Raw genomic sequence first — 27421 nt, 5'->3', positions numbered from 1 at the left:
CAGAATGATACGCGACAATTCGCAACATCTGCATCGCGAATTCTGAAATGCGCAGGATGCGACATAAGTTTGAGGGAAATGTATTACTGAATTTATAATTCAACAGCCACTTTTATCTGATGAGCAAATAAACCAAAATTCTCGCATAATTAAAGTTTCATTATCTAATTATTTGTCTATTAAAATTATATAATTTTGTATTTCCTTTTGTTATTTCTTATATTTTTAATTCTTCTTTAACTAGACTTGGAGAAATTATGATATTTACCCTTGCCTTTTAATAACAATTTTATTTTTTTATTGTATAAATACTTTTAAACTGTATAAAATAAAGGTCCGTAGGATAAATCAACAAAATTAATCAAAGGCTTAGAGGACCAGAGCAATAGTTTCAGTGTAATTTACTATAGCATACTTTCACCATTGCTCTGGTCCTCTAAATCTTTGATTAATTTTGTTCTTTTAAACTGTATTTATGTTTACATCTTATTACACCCAATAAAATTATTTCCTGTATATAATGCTAATTATTAAGAAAATAATATAAAATGAACACATTATTTCCTGTATATAATGCTAATTATTAAGAATTATTAAGAAAATAATACAAAATGAAGGAAAAAGGTAAAATTGACGCACGAGTGTGCTTTTAAATAAGGCCAAATAAGGGGTTTCTCGTCGCGGAGCTCGTTTGGCATTAGCATAAATAGACGGGACGAACTCCCAAACTACCAAACTACGCGTCCAAGTGTTTTCCTGATAATTCTCCCTCGTTTAACGATGGAGCGAGCACGCGATTCACCATCATCAAGAGCGCGTCCCTCGTATTTTCCGAGCTCGAGGATCGACGTCGCCCGCGCTCGCTCGAGTGTCGTTTAAACTTTAATTTCGGGAGTTCACCCCTCTCCTCGGTCGAATGAATTACTCTCGTCGCGAACGGGGTCAAATAACGACACGTGGCGCGCAAGCTCGTTGAACCACTTTCGAAATTTGCAGCCTAGCTGCACCGCTTGTCGTGTTAGAACAACGAGCGAGCGTTGAAACGCATCTTTACGACCGACGTTCTTATGACCCACCTCTTTCTTTTTGTCCCTCGGTCCCTCTAACGATCGCAGTCCGGGAAGCTCGCATGAATATTCATTTAATTAAAGCCGTATGACCGAACTTTGCACGTTCATTATATATATAATTAGCTATATATATGCGCTCCTTCGCACTACATTACATCGCTCATTACGTTGCATAATATGCAACTCGTTTAATATGGCATTGATAGATTTACCAGCCTCTTATCATTTGCACTTCCTCGCTTCGCGTTGTTTTTCACGTCGAGATTTTATTTCAATTATCGGGAGAAGGTTATCTCGACGATGGTTGAAACGAAAATGATTAAAACGGCATTTATTGTGAGAGATAAATCACGATTAAAAAAATGCGGACGGTGACACAAGATTTTCCCATCTTTTCCCATATTTTATGTACTCACCCAGTATATCTTCCTATCGCGAAAATAGAACGGATTTCACGTTAAAGGATAACACATTTCGCGTGGCCGGGCATAATTTTCTCCAGTTAACGCTTCTTATATTTACATTTGTAATTTTTGCACATCCGCGCGCGCGATAAAAATGCAAATGCGTTATCGATCGCGCGATTCCTCGTCCTCATAAGGAGAATCTAAATCAATGGCAGGCCGAAAATTGCACGTTGATTGTGACAATATGCTATCGCGAATTTAACGCGAAGTCATCACGCTCGCTAATATAATAGTAATAACGCGAGCGTTGAAGCGCGAACGCATTTCCCTCGATCGCGTGTTTAATCGCGCGGGGTTGAATGGACGCATGGAATTCGAAGCTATTGCGCAATGCCTTAATCGTGAAATGCCATTCTGCCGCCGATACGAGATAATGAGAAACCGCGGCACGCGAGGTACGCGCTGTAAATCGTTTCCCCAGCGCAAAGCGATAGGCGCACTGAAAACTTGACAGGCAAATTGCTCTCGATGCCATTTTTTCCTTAAATTATATCATGCATAATTAAACTTCAACAGGCCGTACATCAAACTGACAATGTCATCGCGACGCAGGATGTATACTCAAACCTTGTAGACAAATTCCCTGAAGATCTCATGATTTTTCAACTAGTTTTGTTCAAAGTTCCAGGTAGAATTAAAGTCTAGAATTTTTAGATGCAATTTTAAAATAGTTTTGTTGTGTATGATTTTTTAATAGAAATAAAATATATTTTAATATGTTTTAAACTTCAAAATTTTTAATTATAAATATATTTAAATTATAAATATATTTATGTATTAAATAAAATATAGACTTTAAAGTACTAACATCTGATATCTGAATATATTATCTAAATACTAAAAATATTATAAACTATTAAAAAATGGTGTGCATATACAATAAGTTGTATTCTTTAAATATAAAAGTTTGTGTATACATAGTTATTTAAAGATAAAAAAAATATTTTTACTAAGAATACAAAAGATAAAACTAATACGAGAGATAAAAAATAAAATCAATAAAAGATTATAAAAGATTTTAAAATTTAAATATTTCAAAAGAATAGATTTCTTCAGAATTTCAAAATTAAAGCTGTTAAAAATAAAATATAAATATTTACATACAAATAAAAATATCAAAACTATCAATTTAAAAAAAAAACTTCCTGAAACTCCCTTTCAATAAAATTTCATGAAAAGTCCCTGATTTTTCAAGGAACGAAAATACCTGAGAAAACCAAGTTTCCAAGGCTTTTCCCAAGAGTATACATCCTACGCGACAATGTGCGAATACCGCAGAAATCTTCTTTTGCGATTCTATTTCCAGAGAACTTCCAGAAATATATATCATCTCACGTGATATTTGTGCGATTAAATCATGCGTGGTCCCACGCAAACGTTGAATAACGAATACTCTCGTGTTTGCCTGTTCTCCTGATATTTTTGTCGCGATAGATACGCTTTATCGCGACGAAAATGAGCACGATGGCGCGACACATGCTCATAATTAACCGCGCTTTTTATCACCTGCAACGTTTCTGTAAACATCGCGATAGCTGATGATTCTTATCCGAATGATAAACTGCCGTGAAACGCATTCGCTGATTCGTTGCCACGCTAGCACGTTGTCTAAACGCGAGAACACTTCGATCGCGTAATTACTTGATTAATTGATTTGGATTACGAAACCCGTTGTTCTCAACCTAAATTGTCGAGTTATCACGAGTTGGGAAATAATGCGGAATAAATGCTCCACGATAATACGAACGATATTATCGCAATCACTATGCTGTCGTAGGTTGAAACGAAGGTTCTCCAGTACGACTCACACTGGCGTCGCCAGAAACAACCGCGACGCCAATGGAGTTATGCGCTACAGCTGTTTATTTATGTATGCAGGCGCACGTAGGCATCGGTATACAATATGCGGGATCGCGCATAGAATGCAGTTACCAATGCATACGTAAAGGCGACCACGCCGGATCGAGTATTGGGCGCATTCTTTGAGACATTACGCGCCGAATCCGACTTATCCCGACGTTGTAAACACGAAGCTCGCCTTCTGAGGATGTTTATCGCGGAATATGAATCTACATACGTAGGAAAATATACTACGTACCGTAAATAAATTGTTTGCCCGCGATCAGGAGTTTCAATTCGTTCTCGAGTTATTACCGAGACTCGCGCATAAAATGTCATCGTTTGTATCTCTGAACGAACACATTTAAAATTGCGTATAAATTTTGGCGAATTTGCTTTGTTTTTAACGAGCTGCAATTATTTTAACAGTCGATAGCAGATGAGAATAATATTAGAGAAAAACCTAGTTTAGTATAAATGTTACCGATACACACGAAACGTCAAGTGCAATGAGGAGCACTTTTACTAATAAATGTTGCAAATTTCTCTATATTAATAAATAGTATAATTAATAATTATCAAATAACACCCAAAATAGATTATACCGTGGGATTCATTAATTCTGAATATAATGATTATGCGATTCTCGTCGCAGAATATTATATAAAATAGACGTCATTTGCATCCTACGCACGTCGAATTATTAACATGATGAGTTAACAAGGATGGTCTATTGATTTAATGATTTTGGCACGAAAATAACGTAATAAAATACGGCACCAAAGCGAACACACGAAATCGATTATTCGACGGTAACCGATGTCTCGATCGCGTGGTCTTTTCAACGCACGCGAGTCTACACGTGTGAGGCGATATGAGGCAAGGTGAGAGTCGACCTTGCACTGGCCTCGGCCGAAAGAAGAGAGAGAAAAAAAAAAGAGGCAAAATGCACACGGGACGGTCTTCGCGCGAGATCTTACGGTCCACGAGAATCCTGTTACACCGGTATTTCCATGCTGCATCGTCGCTCCCGAAGCTTTTTTACGTCCGCGTTTTGTTTTATTATGACCGATAACGGTCAAAATATGGGGGACATTTCGACAAATGAATTCGCATTTTACCAGAGAGAGAAAACTTGGCTTTATCATATATTAATCCAAATATAAAATTATTATTAATACTCGTAATGAAAATATGAGATAAAAAAATAATTGTTTAATAAATAATTATTATAATAAATTTTTATAATAAATTATAATAAATAAAAATGATATTAATAATATTAATTATTATAATAAATTATAATCAATAATTATTATTAAATATTTATTATTATATAATATATTATTATGACAAATTATTATAATAAATAATTTTTTAATAAATATCGATGCAAAAACAAATTACGACCTCTTTATATAAGAACTTCTCTCTCTTCAAAGTTTTGCTACTTTAAAAAACATTCTATTAATTAATTCAATATTTGCAATAAACTTTTCTTTCAATAAAATTAGATGTTGCTAATATAATAAGAAAATATTTTCACCGAACTTGGCTATTTATATAATAGAGCTGCGAGATAAAAACGCTTTTCTTGTCCCATCTTATCGAATGTTTCTCCCAGCCGCAAACCGATCAACTTTTTCTCGAACCCCAGGGAGCTGGCTGAAACATTCGATCGGTTGGAGACCGAAACGCGACACCTTGACCACTTTCTAGTGTCTCGACGTAGCTCGGATTTCAGACTCTCGGGTTAGAACTCGTTTGGACTTTAAGGTCGAAACTGGTCTCTCGAATCCCACCTTCGCGGGTCTTCTCATGCATTCTTCTTGTGCGAGACGATCCGTGTTTGTCTCAAAGTTTTATCCGCACAGTTTGCAAAGACTTTACGACAATCTTCTCGTCCAGAATTCTTGAGAGATCTCGAAACTGAATACTTTTGTTGCAATAATGCTCAAGTTCTTACATGTCTGCGCATTTACTATGAAATTACTGTATTAAATAAACTAAAAAAATATTAAAAGTAATTAATATATTATTAGAAGCGACGATATTAAGATCAATGACAAACTATTTTTTTCCAAATGCATTCATCGAGCGTTGACACAAACGTGGGCGGTACGTAAATATTTCTTATGTAGATATATCTGATATACGCGAAAGTGTTAGGAATTTTTAGTAGCCAGATATGCATATTTTCTACGCCTTCCGTTCCCCTTTCTCTCTCCATAATAACGCGGAATATGCATAAATGAGTATCAGTGAATAATATTATATATATATTCGCGCGGCAACCGTCAAACAGCCTGCAAATAGATTACCACGTTCTAGGCTTTCTCTATTGTCTGTCAGTTTTCATTGACGAGTCAATTTCAATTTCAATTCCTATAATTGAATTGCAAAACTGGCCTGTCAGGATGACAAGACGACACACTGATCGATAACTGGTCACGGATACATCGTATGATATATCGTTTTAAAACGGAATTATAATTCTCATTTTCGTAATATCAGGAAATGGCGAGAGAGAATGTTAGATTGGTTAATCAGAAAATTAATTTCCAATATTAACATGGCATATATCGGAGGAATGAATCGAAAGAATTATAAATTCTCATCTCTTTAATAATAAATATATGTCAGATAATAGCGCGAGAATGTTATAGATTAATTAATCAGAAAGTGGATTTTCGATTTTAGCGTGAGATTTAGATGAAAAATCCAATTTCCTCGATATTCGATAAAAGTGATATGTAATTTCCGACATTCCTGCAGGCGAATATCTCTATTCCGTATAAGGATTAAGTATTCCGCAGCGCGTTTTTCTAGACACTCATGCCGCTCCATGATTCTCCGTTCCCTGCCTTTCTCTTTCTTTCACTTGAATATCATTAGATCTTTTTCCAATTATTACCAATCGACTCAATAGCTAAATTACAAAACTTTAGTGAAATATTAAAGCGTCAATTTTCAGCGACTTTTCAAAGCCTTGTAACTTTTCACGCCTTCTGTTATTAAAATTTCCAACAAATATCTTTCAATATTCCGGTATAAACTTTCAATATTAAAATATTTGAATCTCTGGATCGTATGAAAGTCCTATAGAATACTAGAGCTTTTCACCTCCCTAAGGGTTTTTCATTCTTATAAAATATGAACTGTTTGGATCTTCTTGGATACTTCTGACATCGAGCATAAATCCAGGAGAAATGATCTGTAGTCGTAAAATATCCATGTTGTGTCTGCTGCGCAACACAATTGACTATAAATTTCGAGGATAGTGTACAAGCAAATATATATACTCGGTAAATCGCTCTTCCATTCATCCCAAGGTGATATCCGTAATAGCGAGTTGCCATCGCGGAGAAATCCCGAATCTATTCTCCAAATCGTGCTTCAGAGACGATCCCGAGATCCCTTCTCGTCAAAAGGGAATTATAGTTATGCGCGTTCAACCACCCCATCGGACGAGCTTTCGTTTCTCGGGGGAGAAGACACTCGCATGGGCGGACGCCATCGAAATTTCTGACGTCGTTTATTGTACGGGTCATATTTTCATTCAATCGGCGACGCGTACGCTCGTAAATAAACGCAGATCGATATCCTTGGCCCTGTCGAGCGAATCTAAAGTATTGTGCGGGCGAAATTCTCCGAGAATCGTAGCTTGCTGGGTTGATTCCAAGAAACTAAACTTCTTCCCGAAGGAGAGTTGGCGTGCGCTTCGTCTCGTCCCACCGGAATGCTCCGGATTTCGTGGCGCACTTCCTCCTTTTATGCATCCGATAAAGTAACTACCGACTAGAGCGTAACTATCCGACTGGAGCAGCGCAGAGATAATGATCCAAAGCTGAACAGTTCCCATCGCTCTCGCGCTGCTAAAACGACCGGTTTATATAACGCGGTGAACTCGCAAAAAGGAAAAAAGCAAACGATCCTTTTCAGACCTTGTCCAGACTTACTCCAATTCCACTTTTAACCAAACCCAATTGCTCCTATCATTAATATTTTTTTCATGAATCGTTGACTGACTCAGCTTGTTCAGGCCTTTGACAAGTTTCGATTCATTCAAGAATACTCGAGATGATTTTTTTTTCTCTTTCTCTCTCAAAGCATTTCCATAAATGTTTAACTCACCGAGGGAGTGGTACTCCTGTGGGTCACCGCTCTGGGATGCGGCAGGGATGTGTTTTTAGCGCCGACCGGACCCCCGTTGCACAGCCTCTGGTTATCCCGTCTGGAGGGCGGCGGGGGCGGCGGAAGCGATAAGGGTCTGCCGCTGCTGCTCCTGGTCGGATGCTGCGGCGCGGGATGAAATTGACTCCAGGATTGACGTGGCAGATATCCCGTCACGTAACCGCCCGAGATGAACTGCGCCGAGCCGTTCAGGTGCGGGGGCGTCATCACCGCCGTTTGCTGCGCCGTTTGCCCGCCGTTTCGCATCTTTCGCACAAGGAGATTCGTCCTTGATGATTAGCGCGTTTCTTCAGATGACACCGATGCCGGTCGCTCGAGGAAAGCGTCAACGTTCACTCTCACTCGCGACAGTACAACACGCACATTTCTTTTCATCATCGAAACGCGCATCTGGTTTTTGGTCACTGGATAGTTCAATTGTCGATATTTAATTTTTATATATGTCTCTTAATAAATGACTAATAAATTTTATCTGATTTGTCTACAATTAAAAAAAAAGATTTAAAAGATTGCCAGACAGGATTTCTTGTTTGGATTTTATTCCATTTAATAGATTTGCTTGCAAAATTAATTCGCGTGAATTTATTTTTGCGAGACAGAATATTCAAGCATAAATATAACATAAGATATCTTGTATTGAGATTGGCACAGACATTCGCCTGCAGTTCCGTTATCCCTTTCTTGTCTTTTACGCGTTCCATCGCGTCCTGTCGTCCTTCGTTACACAGAGCTAAGCCAGCGAGATAGAATAACGTGCCGGGACGATCGTCCCGGCAAAAAGTCCCCGAGGAAGGTTCGATAAAAATATAGCGACGAAAAAAGAGCATCCATCTCAAGAGAAAGAAAGGGAGAAAGAAGAAGAAAATTGTTCCGAGTAGTCATCCTTGCCGCGGCTTTTTCCGCGAGCGAAGCTTCGGAAACACGGGCCGCTCTCGAGTGTCTCTCTCGGTGAACAAAATCGATTTTTCACGGGCATTTTCGAGAGTTCGAGCGTCGCGATCGATGTTAACGGAACGACGACGCGGCAAAAAGTGTACCGCGTATTCTCCTCCTCGATTTTTATCGCCGCCGGCGTTTCGTTCGATTGCAAAAAGACGATGGAGTTGTAAAACTCTCGCCTCGAAAACTTTCGACGCGGACGATCGCGCCCCAAGCTACAAAGTTGCATCCACGTCGTAATTCGCTCCGAATTACGCGGATTAACCGTCGTCGCGAAAGTGTTACACACAAGTTCAGTGCCAGACGCGCAAAGCGCTTACCTCTGTAAAAATAGAAAACGCCAATCGCGATAATAATCTAGGTCACTGCGACGTCACAAGAGGAAGTTCAAGCTGATTGGACGCGATCGGACTAAATTTCGGCTCGACACGACCGGAATAATATCGATCGACGAAGAAGAAATTCCCAGTCACAACGAGGGCTCTTTGCCTATTCCAGAATAAATTACGAGAACTACCCAGCATTTTTTTCACCATTTTTTTTTAATAAAAAAAATTAACGAGTTTCTCCGAGATTCGACGGTATCGCACCTTTGCATCTTTAAATCTTGCATTTTCTCTCTTTGGTTCTCCAGAGTCATTATTCATGTTCGCATTGACGATCGCTTTCGTAATCCCTCGGATCTCAGCGCCGCGAGAAGAAAAAGACAGAGAGAGAGAGAGAGAACGAGAGATCGCGTCGAGGATCAGCGTCGACAAAGGAGGCAAATGGATCGCTTGGCCGATATATCGATCGCGAGGAGAGAAAACAGGCGGCTATCGTGACTCTCGTTCCCCGCAATCACGCGAGGGCGATTTGACACGCTCGAATAATTTTCAGGGCGGCAGCTTCCGCCGGAAAGTCCGCGCGGGCACCGTCAGGTCGGAAAGAGATCGGGTTCGCTGCACCGTCGATACCCGGTCGATTAAATCGCCATTAAATCGGCATTAAATCGCCGAGACGGATGGCGATTAATTTGCGGCCCAAGTGCGGACACTCAACGCGATGCGAGCGGAAGCGAGGCCGGCCGCGGCGCGTCTTTCCGCTCCGTGATCGCGGGAATGTCGAGAAATTCGATCCAGAGTGTTCATTCACTCTTTTTCACGCTTTTTTAATCACGCTTGTAACACGCGTAACACACATCTTGCCAACAACAGTTTCACAACAAATTTTGCTCTTACATAAATGGATCCGCATGCGCGCGCGTTCAGGCTGCGCTCCTTTACACACGCTCTTCAAGTTCTATAATTATTTCAAGTATTCCACGGTTATCGAACCTCGGGGAATTAGAAAGTTTAAGAGCCAACGCTATAAATATGCATGAGATTCTTGCATCAATTTTTCCCTGGAAAAGGATTTAACGCTCCTCCTTCTCGATATAATTTAACAATAAGGCTTCGTGTACGTATATTTTTAAAGATTTAATTAAACTCGTGCGTCACGTCAAGTTGCGGCATCATTAATGAGATATCAGTGATCGAGAAAACGCGTTATAAACGTCGAGTCATTTTAAATGCACCGGGCACGAGCGTTTGATGAGAGGGACGGGTCTCTTGAAATACGATAGCGCATTGTTTCCCGGTAGCTTGTTTCCAACTAGACTCTCGTTTTCGGTCACCATCGTTGAAACATGGCCTTTGTCCTGGCCGCCGCGGCCAGTGAAAACGTGGGAAAATACATGCGCCAGGTATACAAAGGAAAGATATGCGTTACGTCGCGCGGAGAAACGGCGGATAATTGAATCATTCGCGTTGCGCTACTATTTCTCCCAGATCGCGAACGAGAATGAATAGCATTTTTTGCAGAATTGTGTTCTTTCATACTCTTAGAGATCACGTATGGCTGTCAAGTTTTACACGAGCAAACAATAGGTCGTAAAATGTGTCACGAGCAAGGTATTTCAGGCACTTTGGGCATTTAATTAGCCTAAATGACGTTCGTTAATAAATTGCGGTAATGTATAATATTATTTATGCAACAGTATAATGATATTATTTAAAAAAATTTTTTTTTCGTCAATCAATTTCAAGCAAACTTCGACAAAATTTTAATATTTTCTGTATATATATTATCGTGATATGTCATCAGTGTTATTCATTTAACAACGTTAGAAGTGAATTAACGATTGAGGGAAAGAGGTAAATGTCAAATCTAATTTTGACAATAGGTTGGCCGACTCGAAAGTTGAAAAGTACCACTTTGGTGAATCTTCCGATGGATTTTTTTCAGCAATTTAGAATAGACAATTTTCTCAAAGGGGCTCCGGGTATATCCGCGACACTAAAATGCGCGATTACGTATCCGGAGGATCAATCACCGTTAGACGATAATCGAGTCTCGGAATTTAACAGGTATGATTTTTCGAAAAGCACACGCGCCATCCCGCGCATGACACATGACACGTGCGTTCCGATCGCGTGCGCGCAAACGCGCATTCCTAGGTCGTGTGTGTCCGTTATTCCGAACAATTGGGACTCTCCTAGTTATATTTGCACGTGCGCAAACGACGACGACGGACACGACGTACTTTTCTACGAGGAGGCCGCACGGCATTTGTTATATGTCGTCGTTAATTGTTAATCGTGACGCGTAGGCGGATACGTGCCTTTATCGGGACTCGCGTGGGATCGATGGCCCTGTCACGGTCGACTCTTTTTACGGCGCACGTCACCGACGCCGGAAAAGGGTTCACGCCGCGAAAAAGGCTGCGTATTTTTCGCACGGACGATTGACGCCAAACAAAGATCGACGCGTCAGAGAAAGAGAGCTTTAAATCTAGCGTTAGTCCGAGATGCCTGCGATAAAGTTTGACGTTAACTTTCTCCAATAAACGTTTGATGATCCGGATAATAACGGGCATTTAATTAGCCTAAATGACGTTCGTTAATAAATTGCGGAAATGTACAATATTATTTATGTAAAAGTATAATGGTATTATTTTAGAAATCTTTTCTCGTCAATCAATTTCAAGCATACTTCGACAAAATTTTAATATTTCCTGTATATATATTATCGAGATATGTCATCAGTGTTATTTATTTAACAACGTTAGAAATGAATTAACGATTGGGGGAAAGAGATAAATGTCAAATCTAATTTTTACAATAGCCCGATTCGAAAGTTGATTTGAAAAGTACCGCTTCAAGATTGGATAAAACAGGAAATGCAAATTACAGTTAGAATATAAAAGGAAAGACGTGTATTTTTTCGCGCGTTGAACGGAGCGAAAGTCAGTGACCGATATTTTTATTTTTATTTTTTGCAGTTTATAATGTGCGGGTATGCATAATATTATCTCGCCTATTTAGGATTGCGTCGGCTTTACATGCACGTTTTCCGTTGGAAATCTAGTTCGACGCGGAGAGGAAAGTCGGGCGTGGAATTACCAGGAAATGTAACAAACTTTTGAGCACTCGAGGCATCAATAACGTTACAACAAACAAACAACGAAAATGATAATTATGCCAATTACGTGCAAAGTGGCGCATGCAAGAATGTAACATACTTTTTTCCTGAAGAAGAAGAAAAAATCGAAGAGAGATTTATTCCCCCTTTTTATTGCATTTTATTGTATTGTTATATTTTTTTAAGGATGCTTTGTATGTACAATCCCAGCAAAAAGTAGCTGAAAATCAATTGATGAATATCCACTTTTGGTATATTTTGAGTAAAAGATTGTGTGGAATATTACAATTTGATCTTAGCTACAGTGCAGAGATGTATTTTTTAATATTTATTGCGTTTTTACTGAAATATTCCGAATTTTGTTAATCGAAATGATTAACTTTTGGCAGAGAATTTCGGCTTGTGACAGATACATGGCTAACTTCATTAAATTATATTTAATATCTTTTTAACCAGTTAGTACTTGTATAATATCATTTGACCAAATATTTCCTCTGTATCTAAACTTTTGCAAATTTTAAACAAATTCTCAATATTATTTCCATGTGTTTTTGTCACTTGAATCGACGTGATTATGTTTCCCATAAGAACACATGTTAATTCGGTGCAAATTATCCTCCTACTTGTGAACGCTTTAGTGAATCGATTTAAAAATTGTACTGAAGATTCTAAACATATGTAAGGACATTCTGCACAATTTTCATTAAATTCCAATAGATACAAAACATCCTTAAATAATATTAAAGAAACATTTCTTTGTTTTCGCGCTTTATTGCGCTTTATTGCGGATACTTGTATAAGTCGTTAGTTTCCGGCATTCTCCGTGATTTATCAATGTTTTTCTTGAAACTCTTAATTTACAGCGCTGTTACATCACAGGTACATCGCAGTCTAATGGGACGCGACAAAACAAAGTCGCTTATCGATTAATATTAGCATCGTGTTCTCACGCGTGATCGTAGGGAAAGCGGATTTTTCTCGCACACACACACACACACACATATACAGATTCAAGTATCGGATCCTATCGTGCGTACACGCGGCAGCTGTTACTGAAAACCGACCAAGCGTACGTGAACGCGCGCAAGGAAGAAACGTTAATTCTAACCGCGGCTATCGCGCTCTGCGAGCCGGCGATTGGATACCGTTATGCCAGCTACCGACATAAAAGTTACGCAAGCAGATATCGCCCGCGGTATCGACAACTTCCGTGGATCTCGGCTACCGCCAGGATATCACAATCGCGAGGATCGATGAGCGACAGGCATCCCGGCGCATTCAACTCGCGTGGGAGTAACTGTCTTTAGTGAAGATGTCATAGTAAGATACGTTCGTTCCTCAGAGGCATCTTGGCACGCGACTTAAGTGGAACGTAATATACGCGAAAATGTTGATACGTCAAAAAAAAAAAAACATTAAACTTCGAAAATAAAAATTATATAATTCTTAAGACATAAATAAAGAAGATTAAATCGAAATAAGATAGCGCAATTGTTTAATTTGGCGCGTGTGCGCAAATGTAGAGTTTCGCTTCGTGGTAATTTTCAGGTCCGATCAAAAAAAGGTGCAACCTTATCGCGAGAAATCGATATCTCGATGCGCGTCGGCGCGCTGGAAAAACTCGCGAAACATCTAATTTATATAACACCTCGGCCGCGTACTCTTCGATCGCTTTTCTCTTTCTGGTCGGCGGGGGGTTCTGGTGAGGAGGGGAGGGGGAGAAGGGGGACCAGTGAAAGTGAGCGAGCCAGCGCGGATAATCGGCCATCCCGTGTGCGACGGATTCGCGATAACGCGATCACCTCCATAAAACTCGTTTCTCCTCGTACTTGAATGAAAACATCGCAATTATTTTTTTATTTTTCTTTTTTTTAAATTTTTTTTTTGGACTTTGATTCCGCACAAATGCTGCGCGATGTCTCAGTTTTTTTCCGACATTGTAGAGCTATTTATTGTTTCGTAAAACGCGGGTAAAAGTTATTAAAATATAAGCGCCATGTAGTAATAGGTACCGATATAACCGGTATAACGACTGTGAGAAATGTAATAATGTATGTATAATATATGAATGATGCATGACACATGTAAGAGCTCGAACGGTTAATCGAAATTAACGGGCGACAGGTGGTTGGCCGATTTTTAATGGCGAGAAAAGCGCCAGGAAGTGCCAACGACCGGCGAAACGCGCGGCCGATCGCCGTTAAGTCTACGATCTTTTTTTCCGATGCCTAACTCGTTTCGATCGGGCGAGAGATGGAAATTCGTTTCGCCTGCTTCGCGTCGCGCGTTTTGAGAAAAATTCTTCACGAGCGACCGAGTGTACGTATTTTCATGAAAAATGCGAACCGGTCAAGTGTGAAACCTGTTTCTCTAATTTCCGAGAGCGATACCGAACGGATCGATTAAACCGGCAACGCGCGCGGGATAAGAGACGACGTCCGTTTAATTTCTTGGAAAATTTATGCGCGATCCAACGCAATCAGAGAGAATATTTTTGAACAAAAGAACGTGAGAATCATGGTTATTCACATCCGCGAGTTGAAAGCAATGACGGCTCGAAAATCCAGCGTTTCTCGATTTTGACGTTTGAAGGATGCGATTAAGAAATTCCCCTCCCATCATCGGGGATTTGTTGGAACAAAGCGAGACAATAGGTACAGCGTTACCGAATGTTTTTCGATTAATTGACGGTGAGATGAAGTGAGGTGAGGTGAGGTTTTCCGAGAACAGAGTTGAGTAATGGCCACTTTCACTCATTTCCACGGGGCGACCCTCGGGATCGTCATTCCCTTTGTATGAAAACTTTCGGGGACGAATCGCGACTGCATCATCGTCGTTCCTACGAGCTTCTCACGTTTTTATGTCACGACGCGAAGCGAAGCGCTGTCCTTTCGAAAGTCGTCCTCCTATGAAGAAGAGGCGCGACATGAATGAAGCATTTCGAGAAAAAAATATGAAAATTTTTGCAAAATTTAAATTTCAACGAGAGAAATGGGGAAATCAATTTTCATTTGATTGCAAAGTTTAAGACCGGATAACTTTTAACCGAACTCTCCTCGAATGTTCAAAAGGGAGCGCAAGAGTTGTTGGCGAATGAATTTGAAAGAAGTTTCGGGGAAACTATTCTCTATAAAATAATACGAGGGGGTAATTTTCACCGAGCTCCGCGATAGTTTACTTTTAGATATCTGTCGACATCGCGAGACTTTCCTCGGGAATTATCCTCGACAACGGAATAGTGGAGAGAATCGTGCCCACCTCCCGAGGAGGAATAATTATTTCGAGCAGCCTCTTTCTCTCTCTCTCTCTTTCTTCCTCTCCTCAGCCCTCGGCGTGGACGAGGCGAATCGGTCGTTTTATGCTCTACATAACTCAGCCATCACCATAGAGAGAGAGAATTAACCTACCGTGCCCGAAAACACACTACCTTACTTAGCCGCACGAACGTCCTGGTCGACGGATAAATTGCATCCGCGCGCTTTAAAAGAGGCTCTCTGAATTGAAAATTTCGCGTGGAGTGTCTGCAAATTGACAAGGAGGAAGGATAAATTATTGCAGAGAGAAACGCTACACGCTTCCTGAATTTTGATCGCGCTTGCTCGCAGAATTTATCATGTCTCAGTTAACTTATCATTTCTCATTAATATTATGGTTTGTATCAAATACAATAACAATTTGCCAGTCTCTCGTATGCGGATCTCTGTATGTCTGGATGGAAAACAAACGATTGCCATGTGGGAACCACCATAAGATATATTAGTCGAGGCGATAACCGAGAATGAATGTCCGCGATTCATTAGAATAAGTGTTGTTTACTCGACTGCACAAGCGCGTCCTACGTAATCATGCGAGACACAAATGAGCCGTTCCTTTGGATTAATTATCATATGGCGTAAACATATGATGCAACAGCCATTGTGTAAAGTTTATGAATTTTAAATATATTTTTTTTTAATTCTTAATATTCAACATTAAATAGAAATTTGAATATCATTTTTATTAAATTTCTTTGATAGCGATTCGAGCAACGTTTGTTTAAAAATAAAAAATTCCAAGAATTTTTAATTAGAAAGATTTTTAATCATAAATATATAAATATATTAAAAATTAAATAATATATATTAAAAATTAAATAAATAATCAATATTAAAAATTAAATAAATAATATACATTAAAAATTAAATAAATAATATATATTCAAAATTAATAATATACTTAGGCTAAAGCGGTAAATTAGTAACTTTACACACTGGATCAGTAAATTTGAGTCTCGCACGTTACGTGGATCAACGACACATCACCAAAACCACGAATCGCATTTAAACGAAACTGACGGCAATAAATCGTTACCGAATTGTCCCCGGTGTTATCGTTTCGCTATAGGATAATCGAACGAATGCAGATCCTGATAGCATATGCTATGCGCTTGCGACAGATACACGTACATAACACACGTACTAACACACATTTCTACGACTTTATACATGCACTCGTGATACGCGTTTATCAACCGGATATTCATTCTCGTTTTTCAACGCTTCCGCTCTTATATTACGTTCTCGTGCGATACCAACCACTCGTTTTTCCAAGAATCGATCGCGATCAAAATCGTTGGCGAATGCAACGTAAATGCACCTTTTTTCATACTTTGCTATTATTTCAACATCATTAAGCAATGAATTTATATAAATTATACTTGCAGTTGCGCATCTATTGTAGATATTATTCTTTTTACAATTGAATAACAGTTTAATTATATTTATTAATGCTGTGCGATAACTTATACGAATAAGAATGCCAAAGGTGCGCAGTCTTTAATTTTCAATGAGTCCACTAAATACAAGGTAAAAAAAGTAATTATTAAGCTATTAATTCTATAATTTTTAAAGTTGATAAATAGAAAACCTTGAGATAAATTTTTAAAGTTGAGAAATAGAAAACCTTGAGATAAATTAAAGCCCGAGGGATTTAATGATAAGATCGTTGTTCGAGCAATCCGTCGCTTTTCGAATCTCGCATCAATCATTAAATCGCGTCAACGATTTGTTAAATTATTGACGAATAATCAGAAACGATCACCGTTCATTACACAATTACCAATCACTCTCGATATACTCGAAGATTGTCCCTCCGTTAATTTTGGACCGGATAACCAGATCACTGTTCACTAACATACGTCACATTTTCGAAGCAACCGTGTGTTTTTCACGGATATATCGCGCTTCGGATTTCCAACGATTGTCGTCGAAAAAAATCGACAAGACTGGCCGGCCACCAGTTGTCAGGTATTGTCCGCAGTTGCTTTCCAACTGACACGCAGTTTGTAGTCGCGCGAAGAAAGGCGCGGGAGAGACTGGCTCGCTTCGTTGTGGGATAGCAAAGGCGATCAGAGTAGGGGCATTGGAGTGGGCATCGAGAGGAGAAAAACACAACCGGCGGATGGCGATGGTGCGGTTTGTATTAAATAAAGTTGATGCTTATTCTAATAATTCTCGATATCTTGATTATAGGGGACAATAAAATTATTTTCATTTTCTGGTATCTTGAAAAAAAGATACAATAGTTTTTATAATTAAAAGTTGGAAGAAGAGGAATAAATAATATAAAGTATTTAAAAAGAATTATCCTACATACGCTACTGTATATATTAAAATACCACAGCTATCTCACATACACACACACACAAACCAAGAGAAACTCTGTTATGGATAAGTCGACGGTATCCAAAGTACAAAATACCGTTGCTGATGTGGATATAGCCATTCCGATACCGATATTAAAACGTATCACTATTTTCTCCTCTCGGGACATTTCAATATTTTAATTTTTTATGACTATTGTTTAATTAATACTAGAGTAATATCAATAACATTTTATGGCAAGTTTGCGAATATATATATATTGCTTTTCGGGAAAATGATAATAAAAATAAAAATAAATTTTCAATTTCCCAATCAACAATAAATATCCGCGAAAATTTATTCGAATGTCATCGATTGTCCGCGACCGCGAAATAACAAATGTAAATTAAATCCAACGGCAACTTTCCCTCCAGCGTGCGCACGCAATATTTTTCATTGTTTCTCGCAATTGTAATCGTAATAGGCGGCTTATTACCGGCATCATTGCGGCAGTAATTATTACGTGTGATGCGCTCGGATCGCGGAAAGAAAGTAGCTGGTGAAATTACGGCGCGACGTGCGTACACACACAATATCTCGTGTATTTTAAGCAATACGATAATAATAGGTGCAGCCACGCACCGCAGTGATGCGTACATCAAAGAGGAGCGAATGGTGAAAATATGAATTTTCACGCACGAGTGCGCGGGAGGTTTCGCGGAGATCGCAAATTTTTGCAACTGTGAAAGAGATTGTTAATTACGGGCGCGATATTCGCGTATAGCGTACGCAATGATGTGGATCTATACTTTCCTTTAATTTGCGCGGTCTACCCCCTTCACTTTCCGTCCTCCACTAACCGCACCAACACGGTGGTGTAACGCGATTTAATAACCGGAGCAGCAGCAACAGCAGCAGGCATTTCTCATTTACGTATAATTGAGGCAAATTTAACATAATTACGTCCTTCCCACGTAGCCGTCCTTATCAAAAGAAAATTTAATTTTCGACGTTATTATGTGTGTAAAACATACAAGAGTCAAATTAACCACAAGCCTTATTTAATGATGTTTAGCATGGAATTTTTGCTTTTTCTTTTGCATTATGAAATTATCAAAATTTAATTAGGAGTTTAATTACGAATTTAATTACGAGTGTTATTTGTTAAGCATTAAATCCAGGAAACTGATAAATTGTAACAGTAATTAGTTCATAATTTATTCGCATTTTAGATATTTATATATATGTATGCATGGATTATCTTAAAGTCTTTTTACGATAAAGTCGTAACGCTGGCAGATCCTTTTATTTTATTAATCAATTTACTGGTTTAATTTCAAAGTTAATTAAAAGTAACGCGGTTAAGGACAATCTCGGAATTTGAAAAACTCGTTACTGTGTCTAGTGCCTGTTGCTGTGTACCGACGTAATCACTGTTAAAGGGATTATTCTCAAATGGTTAAAAGTGGAGCAGAATCAGAATCGTAAATTAAAGAGCAGCGAGCTCTGCAAATTACGACAGAAAGTCATATCAATGATGATGTGTATATCTATTCAGATACCATTCTTGAGCAATGTTCAGAAACAATTTATTTTAATTTATCATCCTTTTATCGATCAATTCCCCGAAAAATTCGAGCATCGCTTAATCGCTCTTGTCTTTAAGTATTTACGGATTAGTTTGACAAAAAGTCGTGAGATGCAAATCTCGCATTAACTCAAAATCATCAAATATGTATAATAATATGTGTCTCGTGAAAGAATCAATAACATTAGTTCATTGAGAGAAATTAAAATGATGACGCTTAAACAATTAAAACTGTGCAATGCATAATGAGCAACAGGTGTGCAACGAGCGAGCAATGAGTAAAATATGAGATTGTAATATTTAATGCACAGCCAATGGGAAAATGAACATTTTTAATATATGTGTATCGATAATTTATAATTAATTTACGTTATCGGACATGTCATTTTCAATCGAAATTACGAATGCATATCTATGTTATTTTTATTTTAATTTCAATTGATACTTGATATCTCGTACGTAAATAAATGTGGATACTATCGCGAAAATAAACCGACAATATGGCTACCGCTAATCCATTCGAGAAACTCATAACAAAGTAGGATCTTTTCTTCGAGAAATGGCAATCTTTTACGACTCTAGGATTTATTTTCTCGATGTATTATTAATGGGAGATACTATCACTCCGCGTCGGCGGAGCTTTTAGTACATTCGCTAAAAATAAATATAGATGAAGATCCGCTCGTATGCGAGGTGCTCGTGATCGATCGGTGTTCCCTTTCGCGCGGCGTCGGAAACGTCTGAAAGCTTCGCGACGCGGTTAAGACCCGATGTGATTTGTGCCCCGAGAGGAACGAGTTACATCTAGGTAATCTTACTACACGAAGGTATATGCGTGAAATAAGAGCCGTCGGCGCTTCCATTCGCGATGCGAGCCACCCTCGTCCTTATCCCTTACTTTCGACTGCGCGTTATATGGATTTTACGGCGCCGTCCAAGTAAAATGCTTAAATCTTGTATTATCCTAACTAATATAAAAGTATCCGAAGAAACATATTTTAATGGATGTCTCGAAAGAATCTGTAAGTGTCATTAACATTAGTTAATTAAATAAAGCTTTAAATAATTAAAACTGTGCAATGAGCAACTCTGCAAGAATCTTGAAAGGATATGAAAAAAATTCACAAATTAATAACTCGACATTTTTTTTTTGTTTACGATAAAACATTCTTAATTCGATGGAATCGTAATTTCGCAAAAGAAATTTTTTTGACATGAAAACTAACAGACAAAAAATCTATCGATTTCATCATGTCTTATATGTGATCGATAATTTCGACATATCGGTTGCCACATTTTTTTTAGGCTCCTATATCTCTACGATCGTCTGGCACGACCAGTTCCGATCCATTTCAGACCCCATTTTACACTCTTGAAACTTGACTTGGCGTTTCCACAGGGTGCCAGCCACTCGATCCGCCATCATCGATAGAGACCTCGATGTACGATTAATGTTCTTACACATCGGTTATGTTTTACGCATGTCCAAATGGAGTCTGTAATTTTTCGTCTGTCACAATGATATACGTTACTTTGTAGTTTCGCGAGGCATATGAGCGAATAATAAATTCAATTGTCCGCGGGAGATTAATCTAATCACTTTGAATAGCGAGAGATGAAAAAGTCAAACTAAATAATATCGTATAATATTATCAATGCTATTGTCATATTTACACATTATTGATGTACAATATTACAAAAAAAGAAAAAAAAAAAAAAACAAATCGTGATTTGCTCGCTTTTTAAAATGAATCGTCAAAATTGCGATTGTCCTCGTAACAAAATTAAAACTCACTTTTGAATAAAATACGCGAAAAATATACGACTTGACCGCGAGAATCATCAGGGGATTCTCGGTATATTCTCGTTATGACAATATATGACAACTACCACGCCTCGCGCATGGGATTTAAATTTCGGCCGACCGATACGCAGCGAAAACGACTTTATCGCGGTCCATCAGAGATATATAGGAGCACGGAGACTTTACTTTCGCACCTGGGCCCGCGGCGTTTGAAATACACGTTTCGGCCTTGCAGACTGAGTTATGGGGCGCAACGATATTTCGCGTACTACATCGGTTATTGCAAATGATAGACAAAGCGTCGTGTGACGAGCAATCTCATATGATTCATGCTCCGCGTGTGTCATTCGGCTATTGAATTTTAAATAACATCATCGGTGCGCGCGATGAATCTGGACGATCTCTCATTTGCCAGCGAGATTTATTTCTCGCTATCAAATATTCGCGATAAATCAAGGGTTTACTTTCGACGGGATGCGAGATTTTGTCAAGTAAACAATCGCACGGTGGATTAGTTGTACAACTGATTCTCGGCGGGATACACGATTGTTCTCGGTTTCCTCGCAACGACCAGGTCGTCGTCGCGGCACGTGCCGGAAGAGGATAACCGAGCGACAGCTGCAACGCGACCGCGACATGATGACGAGCTCCCGCGCCTTCATTTTGCAATACGCTACTACTATAAAATATCGTTGCGCAATCGCCGCGCGACTGCCGCACAATGACGTGGAGTACCGAGTGAAAGGCGACGAGATACATCGCGCACAGCTGTTAGCTGTCACGCGAATAGGGTTGCCAAATCTAAAAATCTAAATTTCGTCTTCAAACAAAACCTCACCGAAACAATAAAACTAGATCAAACGTACTAAATTTCGTATTAGAAAAATTACTTGCAACATTATTTTCCAAATAATTTTAAAGACAGAATTTGGATAAATAAAATAAAAAATAAACTAGATTTTATTTTATTATTTGGATGTATCTAAAAATCTTGAATATATGACTCGTCAACCGGACACCGGACAAGACTCCTGAACACCTGACAGATCTGATGTCGAACCGGACGGTTGGCAACCTTACACGCGAACCCATCAGCGACGAGTGATTCAGGCAAGAAAAAAGGGCGCCTTCTCGCGCGGAACCAAAGACCGATTAAAGTGGAACTCGATAGACAAGTGACATAATCGTCGCCTGCCAATCGCAATATTCGCCTTTCGAAATCAGAATCGTTGCGGCGATTGCACCGGCAAATTGTATCAAACATGCCGTTTGTAGAACCGCGTGCGGTGATTACGCGGTTACGATTTGCCGACCCAATTTGCCTCTATCGTACGATCCGTTTGTTCCTCGAAATTGTTCAACGACTGCGAGCTCGATAATGCTTCGATCGTTTCGCCAACTAACTATCCAACTACCTACGGACGTTGTGGCACATGCCACAACGATCCGTCGTTACGTAAAGGTCACCTTTGTACGCGCGACCCTTGTCTTCGACAATCGTGATAAATTCTTTTTTAATTCCGCGCACGCATAAATCTGTTGTACGCTTTATTTAATTTACGAGCCATCGAGAATTAAGAAATACGTCGATTACAGAAGCCAAATTACATAAACCGAGATTACAGAAATAATATCATATTCTACTTTCGAGGAATAAAACTTGGAAAATCGATAATTTTAAATTTATCGTTCAATTAAGAGGATCTAAAATAAAATAATGCAACGTCAGAAAATAATATTTTTAAAATGACGTAAAACTGACGTGACGTCAGGTGCAAAAATTTTTCCTTTTTATATATACTCTTTAGCGATCAAATATTCACTTTTACAACGCAGTCTTAATATAGATGGATGATAACGCGGCCGTTACTCGGCTTTTATATACTTCGATACGTACGCTCCATCGCGCCTAACGGATCGATACGACTTTAGGTATACATGTCATCTTAAATATTTACACGTCGCGTTATTAAATTACCTTTCTTTCTCATGTTAAGCAGAAAAAAATAGCTTAAGAATTTATCTAAATTTATTATTTATCCGTGCACACTGTATAATTATGTTAAATAAATTAAAAATTTGCATGCAAATAATTGTATTATCTTCTTGACGAGCTAAAATTCTAGAAGTATGAAAAAGTAATGATTTTAAGAATTTTTTTTGAAGAAAATCAAACGAATCATGTTGAACAAAAAAATGCTAGTATCGAGATTTAAAAATACTGACGTATCGCTTAAACATCAATAAAAATATGAAATTTATATGAAAATATTAGATAAAAATATTAAATGCCGAAAATATCGATTTCTAATTCTTCAAAAAAAATTCCTAAAAATTCTCAATTTTTTAAACTGTTAGACTGGATACTTAAATGTCACAAAGTGTACACTAGCGAGTGTTAACCGACCGGCGTGCACGGCAGCCAGTTGAAAGTGGTTGGTATTAAAGAGTGCGGCGGTCGTTCCTTTCAAATGCCGCTCCGACATTTGACGAGGTCAAGACGGTGCACACGATTCGTCGTCGATACCGAGAGCGGCTACGTTCGATACTACGTTCTAACCACGAGGGGAAGGGTGACGCGAGTAATTCACATTACTTTCACAGCGATATACATGACCAAATGACGCGAGTGACAGATAATGCACGTTGCGCCAATTACATTGTAAAGAAATCCGAGCGCTATATTCTTAGAATTGGATAATACTGGCATCGCCAGTTGTTATTTTTTAATATATTGCAAATATAAATAAGTGTGTATTTTATACGTCACTACTAGTGAATGATCGTAAACACAAATATTTATCACAAAAACATAATTTAAAAACTTTCATAATAAAATTATGGAATAAATTTTCATGACTTGCTCTAAGATATGTCATCTTATAAAATATATGCAATATATTTTTTCCGCAATTTTCACGAAGACACGGTTCAATCTTCATAATAAATGCTTTCTCGTGATTTATAGGACATCCTACGCATCGGCAATTTCAAACTACAAGATTTACACTTTGGTTTACTACGGCAAGCTTTGAAAATGTAGTAGTTTCGGGCGATGTTCGACTGTCTGACAAATAAAACATGAAGCCGACGCAACCGTTAGTAAATACTTGATGACAGCTAGTCTCAAACGATGGAATATCGACGCCAAATCTTATTCGGAATGCCGGAAGCTTGCCAATTTTGCCACAGCCTCCACGCATCCTCCAAGATCCTTGAACAGAGGTGACGGCGCGGATGCCGGAAAAATGAGACGAATAAGTGGAATATTAGATTTTTCGAGATCGAACAAAACAATGGCAGCTGCGAAGCACGTAAGATTGAGTATGCACGCATGAAAAGATGAGAGAAACTAAATGTGTATTGACTGACTGTAAGGATGCGAAGCTTCAACATTGCATTCTGACATTTAGATTTGAGTGAAGGGCTTTTTCGAATGATACATTAAGAAAATTGCGGCATGGATTTACAAAACTTATCGCTCATAAAAGAGAAAATTGCGATAAGTCGCGCGATAATAAACAATCAATATTATATATTACATATAATCTTCTTCTTGGTAATTAAAAATTATAAGCAAACGCGAAATATTTTATAACAATCAAAATTCTTAAGCCTAATCTCTCTTCCATTTTCTAACGAATTTAAAGAGTTTAAAAATCTACTTACAATCTTGTCCGTACGTTGGTTCATCATCGACTGACTTCTGTGTTGACATTTCTGTGTTAACATTTGAAGTACTATATCCCGTATTTATTTTACTTTCTATCAACGAGGTCGAATACAAAAAATAAATAAAAATAATGTTTTCAATTATTCAAGACACCTTGTCCTTTTTTAAAAGACAGGCTTTTCGAAAAATGTAAACAACAGAAGAATGTAAACAAAACATTTTCGGTTATTTTATGCGAAAATAAAGAAAGAAAATGCGAGTGTTTACACGAATAAAATAAAATCCGCGACAAATTATCTTTCAAATTGTCGCCGTTCTATCTTGCACGGAATCTTTCGAATTCACCCTCGCGTTGATTCATCGTATATCGTTCGCTTACATATATTCATGACGATATTTTTTGCGTTGTTTCGTGCGAGATATCTTTTATCGATCATAAATATTCAACGGTGCTCGTAATCCAAGATTTATCTATGTGTCTGTGTGCATTCCTCTGTCTATTTGAGTGCGTATTCTCGTGCTAAAATGGTGGCGTGTAACGTTTTGGACGGCGAGGGAAAATAGAGAAATAGTCCATTTCGTCGGAAAGATTGACGTGTCGAAAATTGTTAAGCAAGATCTCTCAAGAAACGAGTTTTTCCGTAAAATAAAGAACAAATACTATAAATACTTTAAGCATCGAGAAGAAAAAGAAACGGATAAAAATGTTAAACACAGAAACAATCGCATAATTTTAATATTATCGCATTAGCATGCGTAATTGAACGATTTTTACGATTAAAGCGCAAATGAGGAGGAAAATTAAATATTAAAGGATAAAAAAACATTCTTTCAAGATTTTCTTATTCTACAGATCATTACACTCCGACAATCGCGGTAATTGGATAATAAGAATTCAATGAAAATCTAATGAATGATAATCAATTTTGCATTATCTCGATCCGAGACAATCGAGTAACGTAACAATTCGAGAGCGAAAATTAGATTGGAAAATTTCAGAGAATTGCAAAATTTACAGTTCGATGTAGATCCACCAAATCTCCGGAACTTTCATAATCGGAAACTCAATTTCCAAGATTGAAGATCAGGAGGTAAAATTGAAACTCGTATAATCAGTCCCAAAATTCGAAGCGTTTTATCAGAAAATATGAGATGATTTCAAATAGTTGCAAGATTTTACTCTTCACTGCATGTACAATTCTTTAGACAAAGCAACCATCAAAAATCTTTTAGTTTCCTACATTTTCTCACGAGTATCGACGCTCTTTAAAATCGCGGAAACACGTATTACATAGACAGAAAAAAAATTAAGACTTTTATATTTACCATTATATTCACCATTATATATTTCACCATTATAAATTTATATTTATATATAATTAATATTTATATTTATATTTAATATTAGTTTAATATTAATTTTATATGAATTTTTTATATTAATTTTATATTTATATTTAATATTAATTTTATATTAATTTTTTATATTTTTTAATATTTACTATTTACATAAATTTTATTAAATTTATTATAATTTATATTTATATATAAATACACGCGAGAAATATTTCAACCTTGCGGATGTACCGGTAATTACCGTTAAACGGGAAACCTTCGGTTCAAGAATATCGTACCGGTTTCTCGTCATAAAATCAACCGTTCCGTTTCGGACTTTCCATGATGGGGAAGTTCTAGTTTTACGATCGACCCGGGGGACGACGATAGCGGTCTCCGCCGGCATCAGGAAGCTCGTAACCGGAAGGTACACTGCACGGGTAAGGTCATTACATCGTTACCATTAGGCGGTCTTTGGTTCCTCCTCCTCGTCGACATGGAGTCGGGGTGCAGGGCAGCTTCCTGCTGTCGGCCAACGGCGGGAAATGCACGTAGGGTGCATTAATAGGCGGCAACGTGAGTGTTTAACGGTGTTACTCCTGACGATGCCGAGACTGGCTAATTAACCGACGCACCGACTCTTGTAGAATAAAACCTTCTCGTGGAAAAAAAATTCCGTTGTAACTTTACTCGAGACTTTCGTTTTTCTTGTCTTGTAATTTTGAATGTGCTACGCGAAAAAATAACAAAAAAAAAGATTTTATGATACAAGACAAATTTAAAGATAGTATTATTAAAATTAAATTTTTATTTTTTAACTATAAAATTTTGTAAAATATGTAAAATTTTGTACTTTCGAAAAAAGTTTGTATAAATAACAATTAATAAATAAAAAGACTACACAAATTTGTATAAGATCACCAATACTTAATTTGGTAAATGTACTAATTAATTAAGCAATGCACCGCTCCAGGAAATAATTGAGATGTATTCGAGTACTAATGATAACAATGACGATAGTCGAAATATGAAAGAAAAAGAAACTATACGATGCAGAGAGATAGTATTGTGCAATCAATCACATGACACAAAGGAAAGGAATGAATCAAACGCGTTGCTCTTTAGACGATCGTCTTTGTCGTGAAAATGCCAAATGAGTGCCCAACATGTTTGCCAAAAATTTTTACCGACTCGAATACTTTGAAGCACTTGATATTAACGATCTTCTCTTTCAAGCAAGCTCATCTATAGTGAAACGTCCACGCGAGAAACTTGTGTTCAAAACAGCAAGTTTGGTTTGATTGATGTAATGTCAGATGTATACGTTATGTGTAAAGTTGCTGTATCATCTCGTAAATACTTATAAATCAATAAAAAGTTTTATCCTCGGTTTTATCCTTATTTTCAATATTCCTTTATAAGTATAATATTAGACAAAAATGATTTT

At 37.9% G+C, this 27421-nt stretch overlaps 1 protein-coding gene across 4 annotated transcripts in view; it reads right to left on the bottom strand.

Annotated features, from left to right (window-relative positions):
• The window catches only part of LOC105254613 (serine/threonine-protein kinase 26), an 88761-nt gene that overhangs the window by 17371 nt on the left and 43969 nt on the right, over nt 1-27421 (bottom strand). The window contains exon 1 of one of the 4 annotated variants that reach the window (XM_011263403.2): nt 7511-8022. The exons of the other annotated variants lie outside the window; for them this stretch is intronic. Coding sequence (XP_011261705.1) covers nt 7511-7816 — 306 coding nt within the window. The 5' untranslated portion in view covers nt 7817-8022. Of the gene's footprint in view, nt 1-7510; nt 8023-27421 lie in introns of those variants that run through there. 4 annotated transcript variants of the gene reach the window in all.

This window comes from Camponotus floridanus, unplaced genomic scaffold (genome assembly GCF_003227725.1).
Source record: "Camponotus floridanus strain SB8 unplaced genomic scaffold, Cflo_v7.5 scaffold42, whole genome shotgun sequence".
NCBI lineage: Eukaryota > Metazoa > Arthropoda > Insecta > Hymenoptera > Formicidae > Camponotus > Camponotus floridanus.
Note: the sequence above shows the minus strand (reverse complement) of the source record. Positions and strands in the feature narration are given on the sequence as shown.